This window comes from Phascolarctos cinereus, unplaced genomic scaffold (genome assembly GCF_003287225.1).
Source record: "Phascolarctos cinereus isolate Bilbo 61053 unplaced genomic scaffold, phaCin_HiC Scaffold_726;HRSCAF=1367, whole genome shotgun sequence".
Lineage (NCBI taxonomy): Eukaryota > Metazoa > Chordata > Mammalia > Diprotodontia > Phascolarctidae > Phascolarctos > Phascolarctos cinereus.
In genome coordinates this window covers 177,072,934-177,088,796 of record NW_027556098.1, presented here as the reverse complement: position 1 = coordinate 177,088,796, position 15,863 = coordinate 177,072,934, and the positions used below count along the sequence as shown (strand labels likewise).

At 43.2% G+C, this 15,863-nt stretch overlaps 1 protein-coding gene across 1 annotated transcript in view; it reads right to left on the bottom strand.

Annotated features, from left to right (window-relative positions):
• The window catches only part of TECTA (tectorin alpha), an 81,973-nt gene that overhangs the window by 43,889 nt on the left and 22,221 nt on the right, over positions 1–15,863 (bottom strand). Inside the window, 4 exon segments of the mRNA XM_020984871.2 lie at positions 1,257–1,858; positions 8,130–8,703; positions 10,366–10,958; positions 13,673–14,243. Of these exon segments, the coding sequence (XP_020840530.1) occupies positions 1,257–1,858; positions 8,130–8,703; positions 10,366–10,958; positions 13,673–14,243 (2,340 nt within the window).

Below are 15,863 nucleotides of genomic sequence, written 5' to 3'. Positions count from 1 at the left end.
TTGTGGCTTACAAATTAGATCTTAAAGAGGCTATGCCTTTATTCCTTTACCTTTCCAAAAACATATTTAAATAAAAATAATAAGGTTTTAAAAGAGATATTGAGTGATTTCCTTATATAACCTTCATAGATCACAGAGTTACTAAAGCTACTATAAAAGAAGCAAACTGTTCCCATCAGAGATCAGCTTTACTTTCATAATTAATACCATGTTACTTATTATTAATGAGCATTTCACATCCTGAGATACTGTAGAATTAAGCCACTAATAACAACTAGTTTTGCCCATCAAATGAACCCACATGAATTGGAGTGAAATGAGTGAATTAAGGAACAAGGTGCTGTGGGGGCTGAGGAGGCAAAGACTACCAGTCTGGGGTGGGGGTTGGGGAAATGAGGAGAAGAATGCACAAGGGGATTGGAACAATAAAATGGAACGTGGATTGTGGGGCTAGAACTGAGCTAACGTGATGCTATGAGACATTTAACCAGGAGATGAGAAGGCTTCCAGGGAGGCCAACTGTGCTTTCAAATATCTGCTAAGCTGCTGTGCAGAAAAGGGATTAGATTTCTTTCTGGTCCCGGAGGGTAGAAGCAAAAGATATGTGTTCAGATGTAAATATAAGGAAAAAATATCCTAACATCCAGAGCTATTTCCAAGTTGGTTAGCTGCCTTGGGAAGTCATGGATTACCCTTCATAGGAGTTCTTTAAAGTTTTTAGACTTGATCATTTGTCAGAGATATTGTAGGAGGGATATTTCTGTTCAGTACATGTTGTACTAGCTGAGCTCTGAGGTACCTTCTAGCTCTGAGATTCAATGATTCTTAACATATACAAGTCTGAGTAGAGCTCAGCACCAATGATAGATAGTATGTTGCAATAGAGTGAGTCAGAAAGCTTGGGTTCCAGATTTGTCCCCAGCTAAGTGTACAATGTTGAGCAGGTCACTCAACTTTTCTCAATTCAATTCAGCAAAATGAGGCCATCACTGGCCTCCTATTGCTTACTATATAAAATCTAAATTCTTCTGCCAGGTTTTAGAGAACCCCTATAATACAGCCCATCATTCATGAACAACTTCATTTCCTCATCAGTGCCCAATATACACCTTTTATTTTTCCTGATCTACTGAGGCCCAAGCCTCAATTTGGTCATTTGTAAAATGAGTTGATTGGACAAGATGATTCCCAGGCTTGTTGAGTCTCCCCCTATTTCCAGGCCTCCTCCTTTGGGGTCTAGCTTACCACCAACTTACCAGCACCGTATGCTTGTAGGCCCGGTGAATCACAATACTATAGCCAAAAACAGCCACATCCACCTGTTTGACCCACAAGGCCAGCGATGGATCCCGATCTTCATTCTTGGCAGTGACTGTGAATTTGGGAAACAGGTCTGTGCTCTGTCTACTTATGGTGGTGCACAAGATGAGTGGGCAGCTGCTCTGGAAGTCAAAGGGGTAGCCATCAAAGGTCAGGTAGTGGCCATAGCCTGAAACAATGCAGGAGGCATCTGTGCGAGCCTGGCAGTAGTAGAGGCCACTCTCCTCCATGCAGTATTCGTCATCTTTGCAGGGGATGCTCTCGCAGTGGACGCTGTTGTCCGTCCCATTACAATAGCAGAAGAGTTGACAATCCAGGTCTACCCAGAAGGTCTCATTCGTGGAGAGCTGGTGCCCCTCAAAGTTACAGCCACACTCACTCCGGGGAACACACTGGGTGCCCCTCAGGGCATAGCCCTCGTCACACTGACACCCCTCAGCACAGCTGTCCACACAGATGGGGCCAATAGCCAGGGTCTCGCAGGTCTCAGTACAGGTCATGCACTCCTCAAAGTGGCTGTTCTCGGGACAGTCAAGAGCTGAAAGCAACCAACGAGAAGGGAGACTCAAGAAAAGAACGGGGATCAGAAATGTGTTTTTTAAGGCCTGATTTAGATAGCAAAATGAGCAGCCCTACGTGGTTATCATCAGGGAAAGGACTTAGAGTGAAATGCTCCTAGGTGCGTTTTCTTTTCTTTTTTAAAGTCCTCTCTATATGCAGCCAGTGCTTTTAGGATCCATTCACACATTTGTTTCAACATCTTTTCATCTGTCATCTTGTACATCTCTTTCATCATATCATTCCCATGCTCAAGAATCTATAGTAACTCCCTATTGCCCATTACATCAAGTTAAAACTCCTATAATTCCTCTCCTCCCCACCCCCAGACTGTGGCCCCACCCTACGGTTCAATTTTAATCTCCCGCTACTCCCCAACACGGATCCTCGGATCTACTGAATTCATGCTCACATCCTCTGCACCTCCCATATTCATTCTTTCCATTCCTTCAGTCAAGTTGCTCTCCCAGATGCCCTGCCCTTTCAAAGCCCACTTCTCAACTGACCTCTTCCATGAAGACTTCCTATGTATTCCAGCCCCAACAGAGATATCCCTTTGCTTCCTTAAAGCCTTTGAATCCTTGAGCTGCAGCATGATGTAGTGACAGAAGGCAAGCAACTTAGAGCTAGCAAGCCCAGGGTTCATATCCCATCTGTGATATTTAGTCGTTAAGTGACCCTGGGCAAGTTATTTGAGTCATCTGAGCTTCTGTTTGCTCATCTGCAAAATGAGATGGTTGGGCTAGATGGACTTTAAGGTCCCTTCCAGCACTAAATCTATGGTCCTATGATAACTATATTATTGTATTTAATTGTGTACTTCCTGGTATCATTTGTTCTATTTGTGTGTGTGTGTGTGTGTGTGAGTATTTGTCTTTTCCCCAAATCAGATTCTAACTTTAAGATCTCAGTGTGGGTACAAAGTCCCTTTTTTATGATACTTTGGTGTTCTCTCAGAGTACCTAGCATAGTGCTGAGAAAAAAGCAAGCATTCACTGTATACTTAATGACTGGTCATTAACTTTTGCCCTTTACATTCTTTATCCATAACTCTGTTTTTTGTCTTGATCTGTAAGCTCCTACAAGCCAGGAATCCCGTTTGTCTAAGTGACTGCACAAAGACTAGGACAGCGTCTCATAAAAATAGGTTTTTACTTTTCTAGTCCTGGTAATCTAAGGGACTCACCCCAGGGTAACCTAGTAACCCTGATAGGATCTTTCTATCATCCATTTGTCTGTCTATCTATCTATCTATCTATCTATCTATCTATCTATCTATCTATCTGTCTATCTATCTATCTGTCTATCATCTATCCAGCTATCTATTATGCATCTATCATCTATCAATTATACACCTATCAGTCAATAGATGACATAGAAAATATAAATCAAACAATCATCTATCATCTGTTGCACTCTCTGTCTTTCTGTCACTAAGGGTTACATCTTAGATCGAATAAACTGACTTTTTCACTAGGGCACCAAATTTTAGAAGGTGCAAAAATTCAGCATAATAATAATAATAAATAATAATAATAATAATAATAGTAACATTTATGTAACTCTTCAAGGTTTGTAAAGTAAACAAAAAAAACCAAACATGACCTCAATTGAGCCTCACAACAATCCTAGAAGAGAGATGCTATTATTGTCCCCATTCAGGAAGCTGAGGCAGGCAGTGGTTAAATGACTTGCCTGGGGTCATATTTCTAGGAAGTGTCTCAGGTAAGCTTCAGACTCAATTCTTCCTGATTCCAAGTCTGGCACTCTGTTCACCATTCTACCAAGCTGCCTTCCTACAACAACCCTAAGTCACTATAATAATGAATTCCCTTTGCCTCTCTGGTGGATTTAGGGCAGGATTTTTAGTTGCTTGATTCAGTGTGTTTAGTGCTTGTTGCCCCAAGAGCACATCTGGAGTTTAAAGTCATGGCACCTCTGCGTTCTAAGACTCTCCACTTGGCCCTGCTACTCCAGAGATGATGAGATCCTGTCTTTCAGAAGCCTTCCCTAGCTCTTACACTTATTGCCTCTTTTTAAACATGTTTTACAACTCAAGGACATGAAGGACACTACAGAGGTATAAATTTTATGGCAATAATAGTTTTGTCCACAAGTCCCAATGCCATAGCTCTGTACCGTGAGCTGGAAGCAGCTCCCTTGCTATGGGCTGGCAGACTATCTCCACTTCATTGCTTTTCCTCCATCGACTTCCAATAGCATGTGGCTTTTGAGTTGAAGGCTAGTTCAGTGCTGATTAAGTACGTCTGTACAGAGGGATGTTCACATTTGTCTGAATTATGAATGTTATAACATCAACTGCAGGTTTATGGTGATAGCAAATAACATGACTTATTTAAATGACTCTCGGTTTATGACTTATTGTGTTGTCTGAATCCGTCTGCAAGTCTGGAACACACAGACGTGGGGTAATAAAACTTCCCCTGGCTCCCAAAATGCCTCTTTGAAATTACTTAATTGGGCAGCCTGTCTCTGCCAGCAACGGCGCTGGTTAAAAATATCTAAACACAAAGGCAATGGTTGTGTCTATCATCAAACACGATTAGGTTGCTGATACGCAGCTGCTGCCCATTCCAATTCTCAATCCATGCTCTCCAGGACTGGATTGAGATTAACCCTTTGGATCCTAGTGTACTTTCCAGGCTGCCTACATATACATGGTCTAGATTAGACACCTCACAAGGTAGCCTCAGCTTGAAGCTTCCTTCCAAGGAAACCACGGTCAATGTGATTGTTTTTGTCCATATTCAGACAAATTTTCAGGCCTTGATGCAAGATGGTGATAAGCTATTTTTGGCACTTACAACACACAGGGAAAGAGGAGAATTTTAAGTACTGTTCAGTATTTACAGAACATGCAAAAATATGTAGTCCTCTGCTTAGCACCAAGCAAGGTCACAAACATTCCCTATTCACTAGGAGTTAGCAATCTAACAAGCAAAGGACAAATAACACAATGCAATGACTCAATCTGACATGGAGATTAGGCAACTGGATTCAGAAAATGAAGTAAAGTTGGAAATCTAGGGGTGGACAGAATATACGAGAGCTAAATTCAAGGGGGCTATGGTACAAAAGAGAATGCCAGAGGGTGAGTAGAGGGGAACTTGGGACAGTGGCGTGAGACAAGGGAAACTCTGGTCAAGGGAGGTTAGGGAGTCTTTCTTATGGAAATTGCTAAGAAAATATCTCAGAAGCTCAAAACCATTGAGTTGTTTTTGACTTTTCCCTTTCTCTCAACTCCCTACATTCAATCAATTGCCAAGTCTTAGCAATTTTTCTTCTGCATCTGTCATTGTTTTGTTTGATTAGTCATGTCTGACTCTTCATGATTCCATTTGGGGTTTTCTTGGCAGAGATACTAGAGTGGTTTGCCGTTTCCTTCTCCAGCTCATTTTACAGATGAGGAAACTGAGGCAAACAGGGTTAAGTAACTTGCCCTGGGTCACACAGTCTCAGGCCAGATTTGAACTCAGGTCTTCCTGACTCCTGGCCCAGCACTCTATCCACTGGGCCACCTAGCTGCCCTTTACCTCCTCTGGACTTCTACAGCATTCTCTCCCCTCTCCTTGTCCAGGCTCTCACCTTTTCTCGATTAAGTTAATGTAATAGACTCCTAACCAGTCTTCTTGTGTCCAATCTCTGTCCTCCCCAATCCAGTGATACCACCGCTTTATAACATGTGCTCAGATGATGTCTCTTCTCTATTCAAAATCTCAGTAGCTCCCTGTTGTCTAACAAAACATAACTCTCGATTGTGGAATTCAAGGCCATCTGCATTTTGGCTCTACCCTACCTTTCTGGCCTCAATTCCTATTGCTCTACCTCATGCATTTGTGCCCCAGCCAAATAGAATGTTCTTCTATGTTCCCATTCTTATTCTGCTTTGTCCTGTCTTCACATGTGCTTTTAACTCATTCTTCATCTATTGAAGCCCCCGACTTCTTTCAAGACCCAACTTGACTGTTGCTTCCTCTGTAAAAACCTTTCTTGATATTCTTCTCACCTCCAACCTCTCTTTCTTCCTACATATCTCATTGCAATTTGTCTTCATCTCTTCCTTGTAGTTATAACACTCTCTTTTGCATGAGATTTATTTTTTCTAATAAATAGGATACTCTTAGATTATGAATTACTTGAGAATGTAGTCTGTATCTTAACTGTATAGATCTTTGTATTCTTAGTGAGGACAGCTAGGTGGCGTCAGTAGAGTGCTGCACCTGGAGTCAAGAAGACTCCTGACTTCAAATTTGACCTCAGACACTTACTAGCTGTGTGACCCTGGGCAAGTCACTTAACCTTGTTTACCTCATTTTCCTCATCTGTAAAATGAGCTAGAGAAGGAAATGGCAAACCACTCCAGTATCTTTGCCAAGAAAACCCCAATGGGGTCATGCAGAGTCAGACATGATTGAAAAATGACTGAAAAACAAAAATTCTCAGTGCTTTGCATGGAGTAGGCATTTAGCTCACAGAGGTTAGGTGTCTTACCCAAGGCTGTATAGCCAGTAGACACCAGAACTGGGATGTAAATCCAGGCCTCTTGACTTCAGGTCCAATGGCCCCTCTGATCTCTGATACATATCATGCCACTTCCCAAATGGTACCGTCATCTTTGAAATTTGGGTTGAATGTAGATTTGTATGGAAGCAGGTGAATGACTTGTCCTTCCAGGCCCCTCCCATACCTAGAACTTTAGGTCATTCTCCCTTCTAATTCTATAACCTCTTATTTTCTACTGTAAGTCTCTAAACATCTCCAGCCAACTTCCATGTTTCCTTCCTGGCTTCATAGGGCCACAGTCAGAGTGAGAATAAGGGACAGGGAAATGGTTAAAGTGTTATTTACATTGGGTGGACATTTTAGAGATGAAGTACTTCTCTCCTTTTCCTCTGTGTCTGTGTCTTTGTCTCTCTTCTTTTTAGAGATCCTCTTTGGAGAAGAAAAACAGCTCCAAATTGTGGCTGTTCTGAGCTGTCCAAGCCCTGATAGCTGTGCTCTCTTGCTGCCCTCTTGGCCCTGCCCAGGGACATTAGCACTTCAGCCACTGTTTGATTCCCTCTGGGCCTGGCTCCTCGCTGCAGCCTTGCAGATAACCTGGGGTTTTGTCTTCTAAACACTTACTCTGATTACTACTGGTACAACCATGTCCCTGAGAAGAGGAGCCAGGGGACCAAAAACCCCGCCAAAAATCCCAGCTCTCTTAATAATGACTGTCCTCTTTGCCCTGGGGACTAGTGCAGCCTTTCCAGAGTAGGAAGCACCCTGAGCTGGCCCCCACCTAGTAAGACAACTAGGACTCTTTTTTGGTTTTTGTTTGTCAGGAGTGGAGGCACCTTCTGAGCTAAAATGAAGATTCTTATCCGTGTCCTCAGTGGGCTTTGTTACACCACAGCTGTGGTGAAACATTCTCTGCCACTCTCAGCTCAATAGGATCTCTCCTCTGTCTTGTTCCCTGGCAGGTGAGATGATCAAATGAAGGGTTGGGATGAGAGACTGTGGCTTAGGGAGACTACAGCAGGGAAGTTTTTGAGTGTGTGTGTGTGTGTGTGTGTGTGTGTGTGTGTGTGTGTGTGTATTTACACACATATATGGCAGCTAAGTGGTACAGTGGTAGAGTGCTGAGCCTGGAGCCAGGAAGATGAGTCTTCCTGAGTTCAAATCTCTCTTCAGACACTTCCTAGCTGTGTGACCCTGGGCAAGTCACTTAGCCCTGTTTGCCTCAGTTTCCTCATCTGTAAAATGAGCTGGAGAGAGAAATGGCAAACCACTCCAGGATCTTTGCCAGGAAAACTCCAAATGGGCTCATAGAGTCAGATGCAATTGAAACAACTGGACATCAACAACAACTATATGGACATAGATATGTGTATATGTATAGCTACAGATTTATCTATCTATCCATCTATCTATCTAGGTCTTGATTCTGATACCCAGTAGCTAAGTGACCAGTAAGATTCTTAATTTTTTTCTGAACTCAGTTTTCTCATTTGCAAAATAGGGATAGCCATGCTTGCTTTATCTATGACTCAGAAGGATGTGAGCAAAGGCCTTTTGTAAATTGAGAAATACTGTCTAGATGTGAGCTAATATTATTGTTCTCCATAGCAGTTGACCTACCCTTGAAGATCGACTGAGCTATGCAGGGAAGCACTGAGCAGCAAGGTTTCTGTCATCCTCATCTTCCTCCTGGGCCCCCTTACCTTCTCCCACCCACACCCCAGACTTACGGCAGAAGTCGTATGTCCGCCAGGGGCCCACCTCCACATCAGCATTCTTACAAGCACTTGAGTAGCGGGCTACCGAGTCACAGAGCTCAGATTCGTTGCCCCCACTCTGGCACAGGCGAAAGAGGCAGGTCCGGTAGTAGGCAGTGACATTCACAACCCCATGGCACTCCAGGAAGGAGCTGTTGGAAGGGTCATTGATGATGCCACACCGGGAGCGGCTCCGGTAGAATTTGAGCAGCTCTGAGTCATTGTTGCAGGCCTTCAGCAGGTCCCCACACTCCCCATTGCAGATCTCTTCGAAGGTCGTCCAGCTTTCCAGGAACACTGCTACGTTGTCTGTGCACTTGCCATTGGGAAAGCAGAGCTCTTCAGTGGCATTCCCATTGTAGAAACCACACAGTCCACCAGTGCAGTTGAAGTAGATAGTGGACAGCCGAATGTGCAGCATGCCCACATCTGAGTACTGAATGGTGACGATGCCCTTGGACTCGACAGTGGTGCTGTTCTTGTTCCGAAAAATTTCCAGCTTCCCCGAAGAATGGAAAAAAGGTAATTCCACTTCCTGACCATTCAACTGAAAAAAAAAATCAAAGCATCACTGTCGATGTGATGACATTTACCGAGTAATGTACCAGCTGCCTATGTAATAAAGTCACGGTCTTCTTCTCCTCTGACATGCTCCATTTGAGAGCAGCAAGAGCTCACATCTATGTAGTCTTTACAAAGCATTCTCCTCACAACCTCAGGAGGTGTGGAGTGCAATTATCTCCATTTCACAGATGAGGAAGTAGAGGCTCAGAGGCTTAAATGATTTACTTATGGGTCACATGACTATTAAGTGGTAGAGCTAATACAGAAACCCCAGTCTTCTGTGAAGGAGTCTTCACACTATCATTTTTCCTAGAAGATGACATTTTCAGGAGACCAGATATATAAGCCCACATTTCTTTCTGTGCCTTTTTTTTTTTACCTCCCTCATCTGCTTTCCCTAACTTCATCTAGTGTGAGGGGAATTTTGCCAGGACATTGAATCATCCATCTCCCTAGACCAAGGACCTGCCTAAGAAAAGCTACAAATCAGACATATGCCTTTGGCCCACCACTTCAGGTGTCTCCTACCCTCCAGGGTGTCACTTTCCTTGGGTGGAACCTCATTCTCCTTCACCAAGTTCTTGGCTTTGACACTGTTCAGCAAAACTTACCTTCCCTCAAGGCCCTCTCTTTCTTACAATATAATAACTATCTATAATCTAATTAGGTAACATAAGGGATGTGACCTGGTCCTCCCTTTCCTTCCAGGTAATATGGGCATTTAACCATCTGTTAATATTATATATTCTATGAATATTAGTACTAGAAGAAACCCTGGAGACCAATGAATCTAAGTCTCTCATTTTGTGGATAAAGAAACGGAGGCTCAGGGAGGCTCTGTGATTTGTCCAAAGCCACACATTGATTGGTTTTCTTCTAGAGTTATTCACCTGGTCCTTTTAGCTCACCCAAAAGCTTGTCTTTAATGGTGAGAATTCAGACCAAGTAGGAGGAGAGGAAAGAGCTGGTAGTACAAAGAGAGGTTGATGGAAAAGATATTTTTAGGCAGACAGAGTCTTTCAGTGGCCGTCACATCACTTGGCATAGGTAGCTGCCTTCTCCATCAATGTCCACTGTTGGCCCAGCCTTCATCTGCCTCACTTGAGAAAGCTCAGCCTTATGGCATTCTACTAGGGGCTGCAAGGTGGGAAAGGCATTTTTTCCCCAGAGCCCCCTCACTTATATAGGCAGTCATGTTTAGAGGTGGGAAGTCACTAATTAATATCATATCATATATCATATCATATCATATCATATCATATCTCAACATCATATCATATCATATCACAGAATATAACATAATATAACATAATATATTTCATTTGCATAGTGCTTTGCAGTTTACAAAGCACTAGCAACGTATCTCATTTGAATGATTCTCACAACCTTGTGAAGAGCATAGGGCAAATATCACTGTCTCCTTTTTTCAGATGGGGAAACTGATGGTCAGACAAGTTCTATGATTTGCCTAAAGTCACACCACTAGTAAATAGAAGAGTCAGGATTCAAACCCAGATTCTCTCACTCTAAACCCAGCACACTTTCCATTTCCCACTCTGCACCTTCACAGACTGGCAAGCCCTTCTATTTTGGGTGGCACCATAGTAAGCCTATTTAAGCTCTTTCTCCAAGGTAAGAGTCTTACCCTGATTTCAGTTGCACCAATCCCTCCAATCTTGATCTCCTGATCAGCTACCTGGATCCGAATGCCTCTTAACCAGGTTGGACCTGCATCTGGCTTCTTCTTATTGATGTCAATTTCCAAGTAATCAGGTCTCTCAGGACATGTCTTCAGGAGGGTATAGGAGAACTCCATGGGGAAGGAATATGCAACCCCATCAAAGGTGTGTAGCACCTGGTTTTGACTCACAAGGCACACAGTCTCCCTCTTGGGGAAGCAGCCTTGATAGCCATCCTCCACAGAGCAGACCTCCCCCTCACGGCAGGTCTTATTAAAGCAATAGACGTCCCCGCCTTCCTCGCACAAACACTGTACTGTGCAGTTGGCGGTGGCCCAGAAGAACTCCCCCATAGTATAGTAGTGGCCATCGAAGTCACAGCCGCACTTGTGCAGTGGGACACACTGGCTTGTACTGAGGACAAAGCCTTCATTACACTCACAGCCCTCTGTGCAAGGTGTGAGGCAGGAAAGCGAGGCAGTCAGGTCAGAGCATGTATCTGGACAACTACTAGTACACACAGAGTAATGACTGAAGCTGGGGCACTGGACGGTCGACACTGATGGGGGAGAGAAGGACACCAGGTTAATAAATGAATACAACCCAGTTCCAAAGCCAGGATTTGAAGAGAGAGTTAGACCTGAGGAAAAGTCATGTCTATTACATAGTATTTAGGTCCGATGAGGAGAAGAGAACGCAAATGCTACTTGTCTAGGGAAAACAAACCAGAGGTCATATTCATAAGTACTAGTTCAATTGTTTACAGACCAAATGCTGAACAAATGATTAGATTGTGAACAACTTGGTTTGATCCGATCACCTTCAGAAAATAGGCTCATTTACCTGAACTTGACCAGAACTAACTGTATAAGTCAATTTACTATTTGGTGAACAACTGTTATGGTGAGCCCAGGTCTAAAATTAACTCTGACAAGAGTCAGTGAGATTATCCACAATGACCAAGACTTGAATCAAACTCTGGATGGAAATTAATTTACCCAGTAGACTGCAATCTCCTTGAAGACAAGGACCATTTCATTTCCTCCCCCACTCTATCCTCAGTGGCTAGAACAGTACCTGGCAAAAAGGCATTTAATAAAATTGAATTGAACTGGACCCATTATCCAGGATGGAAGAAGATTTAAACTACAGAAGCAGGACTTCACTGGGATAGGTGGCCAAGGAAGACAAGAATCTACTTTGTTGGAGATGTTAAAAGCAGTAAAGATTCCCTTCTATCTGGGGTACTTTTGGGGGCTTATCCTACCTGAGGGTGAGATAGTATCTCTAAGGCCTTTGTAGACTTAGGAATCTGTGATTTTAATTTTTGGGTACCTCTAAATGTACATTTCGGTTATTCTTGGTTGGACCTCATAGACAGAATCCTTTGAAGGCCTAGATCTTAGAGATAAACTCTAAAGATCCCTACACTGAGAAGAATGAAGATCTGGAAAAGTAGATGGTGAGAAGTAAACATTCTCTCTTTCAGTCAAACTAGTCAGTGCACTGTTGCCTGTAAATGCTATTCCATCTTTTGCTTCCATGGACAAGTGGTCCCCCATATTTGAGGTGAATTATTTCCCTTACCCCTGCTGAAACTGAACCTCTAATTCCCTTTGAAGCAGCGGTCAGATACCACCTCCCACACACAGGCTCTCCTCATCAATAATACAATGTCCCTCTTGAAATTACTTTGTATAATTTTGCACATTCTTTGCATTTGCTTATTTCTCTGTGTCCATGTAGTATCTCCCAGGAGAACATAAACTCCTTGAGGTCAGGAACTCTTTTTGTTTTTGCCTTTGTATCCAAAGAGACCAGCACACTTCCTTAACCATAATAGATGTTTCACAAAATAAATTGGTGAACTCGTCAAATTGGAGAAATACTGGATGGAAATTTTCATTAGAGACTTGATCATGACTTTACTCATTTCGGGGTGAGGGGAGACAAAAGAAGCTAAGTTTGATTCCAGCTTAGGGCAAACCAGCAAGCCTTCCCCTCTAAGCTCTTTGATGTCTTGGGAAAGGCATAAGATGGGCCAGATAGAACTGAAACTATCCAGCAACAGAGCTAGGAAAACAAATTGTCCCTTGTTGGTTTGACTGATATTCTAGGAGCTAACACAAATCTGAGCCTCAATGAATGAGACACTTTTAGAAACCAGAACCCAAAATAATACAAGGTAGAAAAATCTCAGAGCTTGACATTCATCTGGATACTCCTGTTAAGAGAGCTCAAAATGACTTTTAATATTATAACACGCCTGGTTAATAGTAATTATTGCTTAGTGGAGAAAACCAAAGCCTGGAGAAGGGAAATGTTTTGACAGAACCTTTTGTTGACATTGTGCATAGCTCTAGGAAAGACTAGGTAATTACTGGGCAGAGAAGGAGAAGAACTAACATTTCTTGTGATCTAACATGTAGAGAAGTCAAAACACTGAATCAGAACCTTGGTCTCCATCCTTAGAATCATGGTCTTGGGTGATCTTTTGCCTTCACACATAGTAAGCACTTAATAAATGTTTTATCTATCTATCTATTCCTAAAGGATATCTATGGAAAGAATCTGGGTTTTCTCACATTATTTGACGGTTTTGTTGACTAAGCACTATTTAAGCTAAATAAGTGGGGAGTCAGATCCTCAAATATTAAGAGACCAAAGTACAGATCTATGCCTTATTTACCCTCCCCAACTGGCTCATCTAATCTTCTGCCCTCTATAATAGTGGCCAGGGTGTAATGCTCTTTAACATAGAGGTAAGAAATAAAAACTTTCTAAATGTTGGATGAGTAGGGGGGGATATGAGGTGATGGAATAGATACTTCAGATTTACACCGGGGAATTAGCTTCCATTCCCAAATGTTTGTTCATATTAGGCCTCTTCTAGAGTCACACACCAATCAGTCAGGGGAGCTAGCTATCTCCTCTCTGAAAACTCCACCTTATCATTCAAGCTCCATGATTGCTATGGTCCCCAAACTCAATGTTTTCTGTAGCCTGTGCAGCTCCTTCCCTTTACTCTAGGTTTCAGGTTCCTTAATTTCATCAAGCTTTCCCTTGTTCTCAGGCTATGAGGCCAGGGAAGGGGAAAGATTGAAGGATCTGCTTACAATCTGGCCTTTGTTATGTGGAATACTTCAATCCCAGCCTCATTCCTGAGCAATTTGTCCTCAACAAAAATGTTCTTGAAGGGCTCTGAAACTCTATCCTTGCACCTCCCCACCTATACAAGGGGATTCTTTCACTTGGATGGGGATGCCAGCTTACCGCAGCCGGTCTGGATTCGCCAGTCCCCGATTGGAATGCCAAGGGCTTGGCACACGAGGGCGTAGGCCTGGATAGCTTGGCAGAGGAGTGTGCCATTATCCTGGACACTGCACAGGTCATATACACAGCTGTGGATGAAGACTGTGGGGTCCACAATAGCCCCACACTCCCAGAGGGGCCCGTCTGACTTATTGATGAAGCCGCAGTAGTCAGTACCAAAGTAGAGGGCTTCTGTGAGTGCATCACACTGGGTACAGTTGTCTACACAGCCAGAGGTACATTTCCAGTCAGGGTGATAGACACGCCAGCTTTCTCCTAGATCCAGAACTGATGTGGCCGGCTTCCCGTCTGGCCGGAGGAAGTCATCCAGTGGATTTTTGTTGTAGTTCCCACAGAGCCCACAGGTAGAGTTTATGTAGGAGCCTGGGACGGAAATGGATGCATAGTGCTGGCCATCAAACGTCACTAAGAGCCCAAAATCAGTTTCAACAGCAGTTGACATGCCACTCTGGTAGATTTTCACAGCTCCCAAGTCTATGCTGACAGGCAAAGAAGCCACCAAGTCATTAACCTGCCGAAGGACAGAAACAATTAGAGGCAGGTCAACAGAAGTCAGTGAAAGTGTTTGCAAGCAAAGGGCATAAGAGCTGGAAGGAACCTTTGAGCCATCAAGTCTATGGAAACCGGGCACAGAGACATTAAGTGACTTGTATTACATAGCTAGTAAGTATCTGAGGCAGCATGTGAATCCAGGTCCTTCTGACTCCAAGTCCAATGTCCTATGCACTACAGAGGCAAAGGAAACCTAATTTGTGATTGATATCCACCAAAAATATTCTAAGGTTCAAACTCTGGTGCTTTACTTTTGTTCTGGCATATCCTTGGCATTGCATGATTAAACTGGAGTAGGCCTGAGGATTCATCCCAGTCTAGAGGACACCCCTGGTTTGCTTTGGAGTACCTGTGTCAAACCTTGGGGCTATATTCAAAAATCTTCTCTCACATTTTTCTTTTCACCTAGATTTTGTTCTTTCCCCTTCACCTAATGAAATTCTATATACCTTTTGCAAGCCAGCTTAGAACAGATTCTTAGAATGGATCTTAGAGATCATCTAGTGTAAACTTCTCATTTCATAGCTGAAGAAGCTGAGGCCAGAGAAGTGAAGTGAATTGTCTGAGTTTCACCCTTTAGCAAACCATCCTCCCTGACTACTTTAGTCCTTACTGATTTCTCTATCACTCTCTCTTTCTCCCTCCCCTCTCTCTCCCTCTTCTCTTTCTTCTTCCCCCTCCTTCATTTTCTCTCTCTCTTCTCTCTCTCTCTCCACCTTTCTCCCTCTTCCCTCTCTCCCCTTTCTTCTCTTTCTCTCTTTTCTTCTTTCTCCTCTTTCTCTTCTCTCTCTTCTTCTCTCTCTCTGCTCTTTCTCTCTCTTCCAATCTCTTGTAACACCTTCCAGCCTCTTACATCACTTCCAGTTCACACCACACAATTGAACACTTAATTGCATTTTGTTTTATATTGGTCTTTATTTTTTTCTTGGTTCTCAATCTAATCTCCCCAAATAGGCAGCAAGTTTCTTAAAAGCAGTGGCAGTGTTCTGCATGAAATATCACTAACATGGTAGGAAGCATGTATTCATAGTGGATTGGGAAGGTATCTGCTGCATTTTTGTCTGCCTTTACAGTATCTATCACATAGATCCCTTTTTCTCCATTCACCCATCTGCTACCCCAGTTCAGGCTCTCTTGCCTAGACTATAGCAATAGTTTTTTTTAACTGGTTTCTGTGTCTCGAGTTTCTCCTCACTGTGATCCATCCTCCACCCCCAGACATTAAAGTAATTTTCCTAAAGCACAGGTCTAATCCCCGCCCCCCGCCCCACCTGAGCTACCCTCCCATTGCTTGAATCCAAGTGTTTTCCTAATAATGACCTCTGGGCAGACCATGGCTTTAGATGTGTGCCTTTACAGAGGTGTGCAGGGAAGACATAGCAGAAAGAAGGGGTGTATGACAGAAAGAAGGAGAAAGAAAAAAAAGGCAAGGAGTTGATTCATTTGCCCTCATCACTACCGTCAAACAGAGAAGGGGGCAGGAGTTGGCTGGGAGTGGTGGTGTGTGGAGCAGCTTATCTCAAACAAAAGCCTAAGTCCTAGGAAGTAAACATATATTATGGTGAACATCAACCTTTTA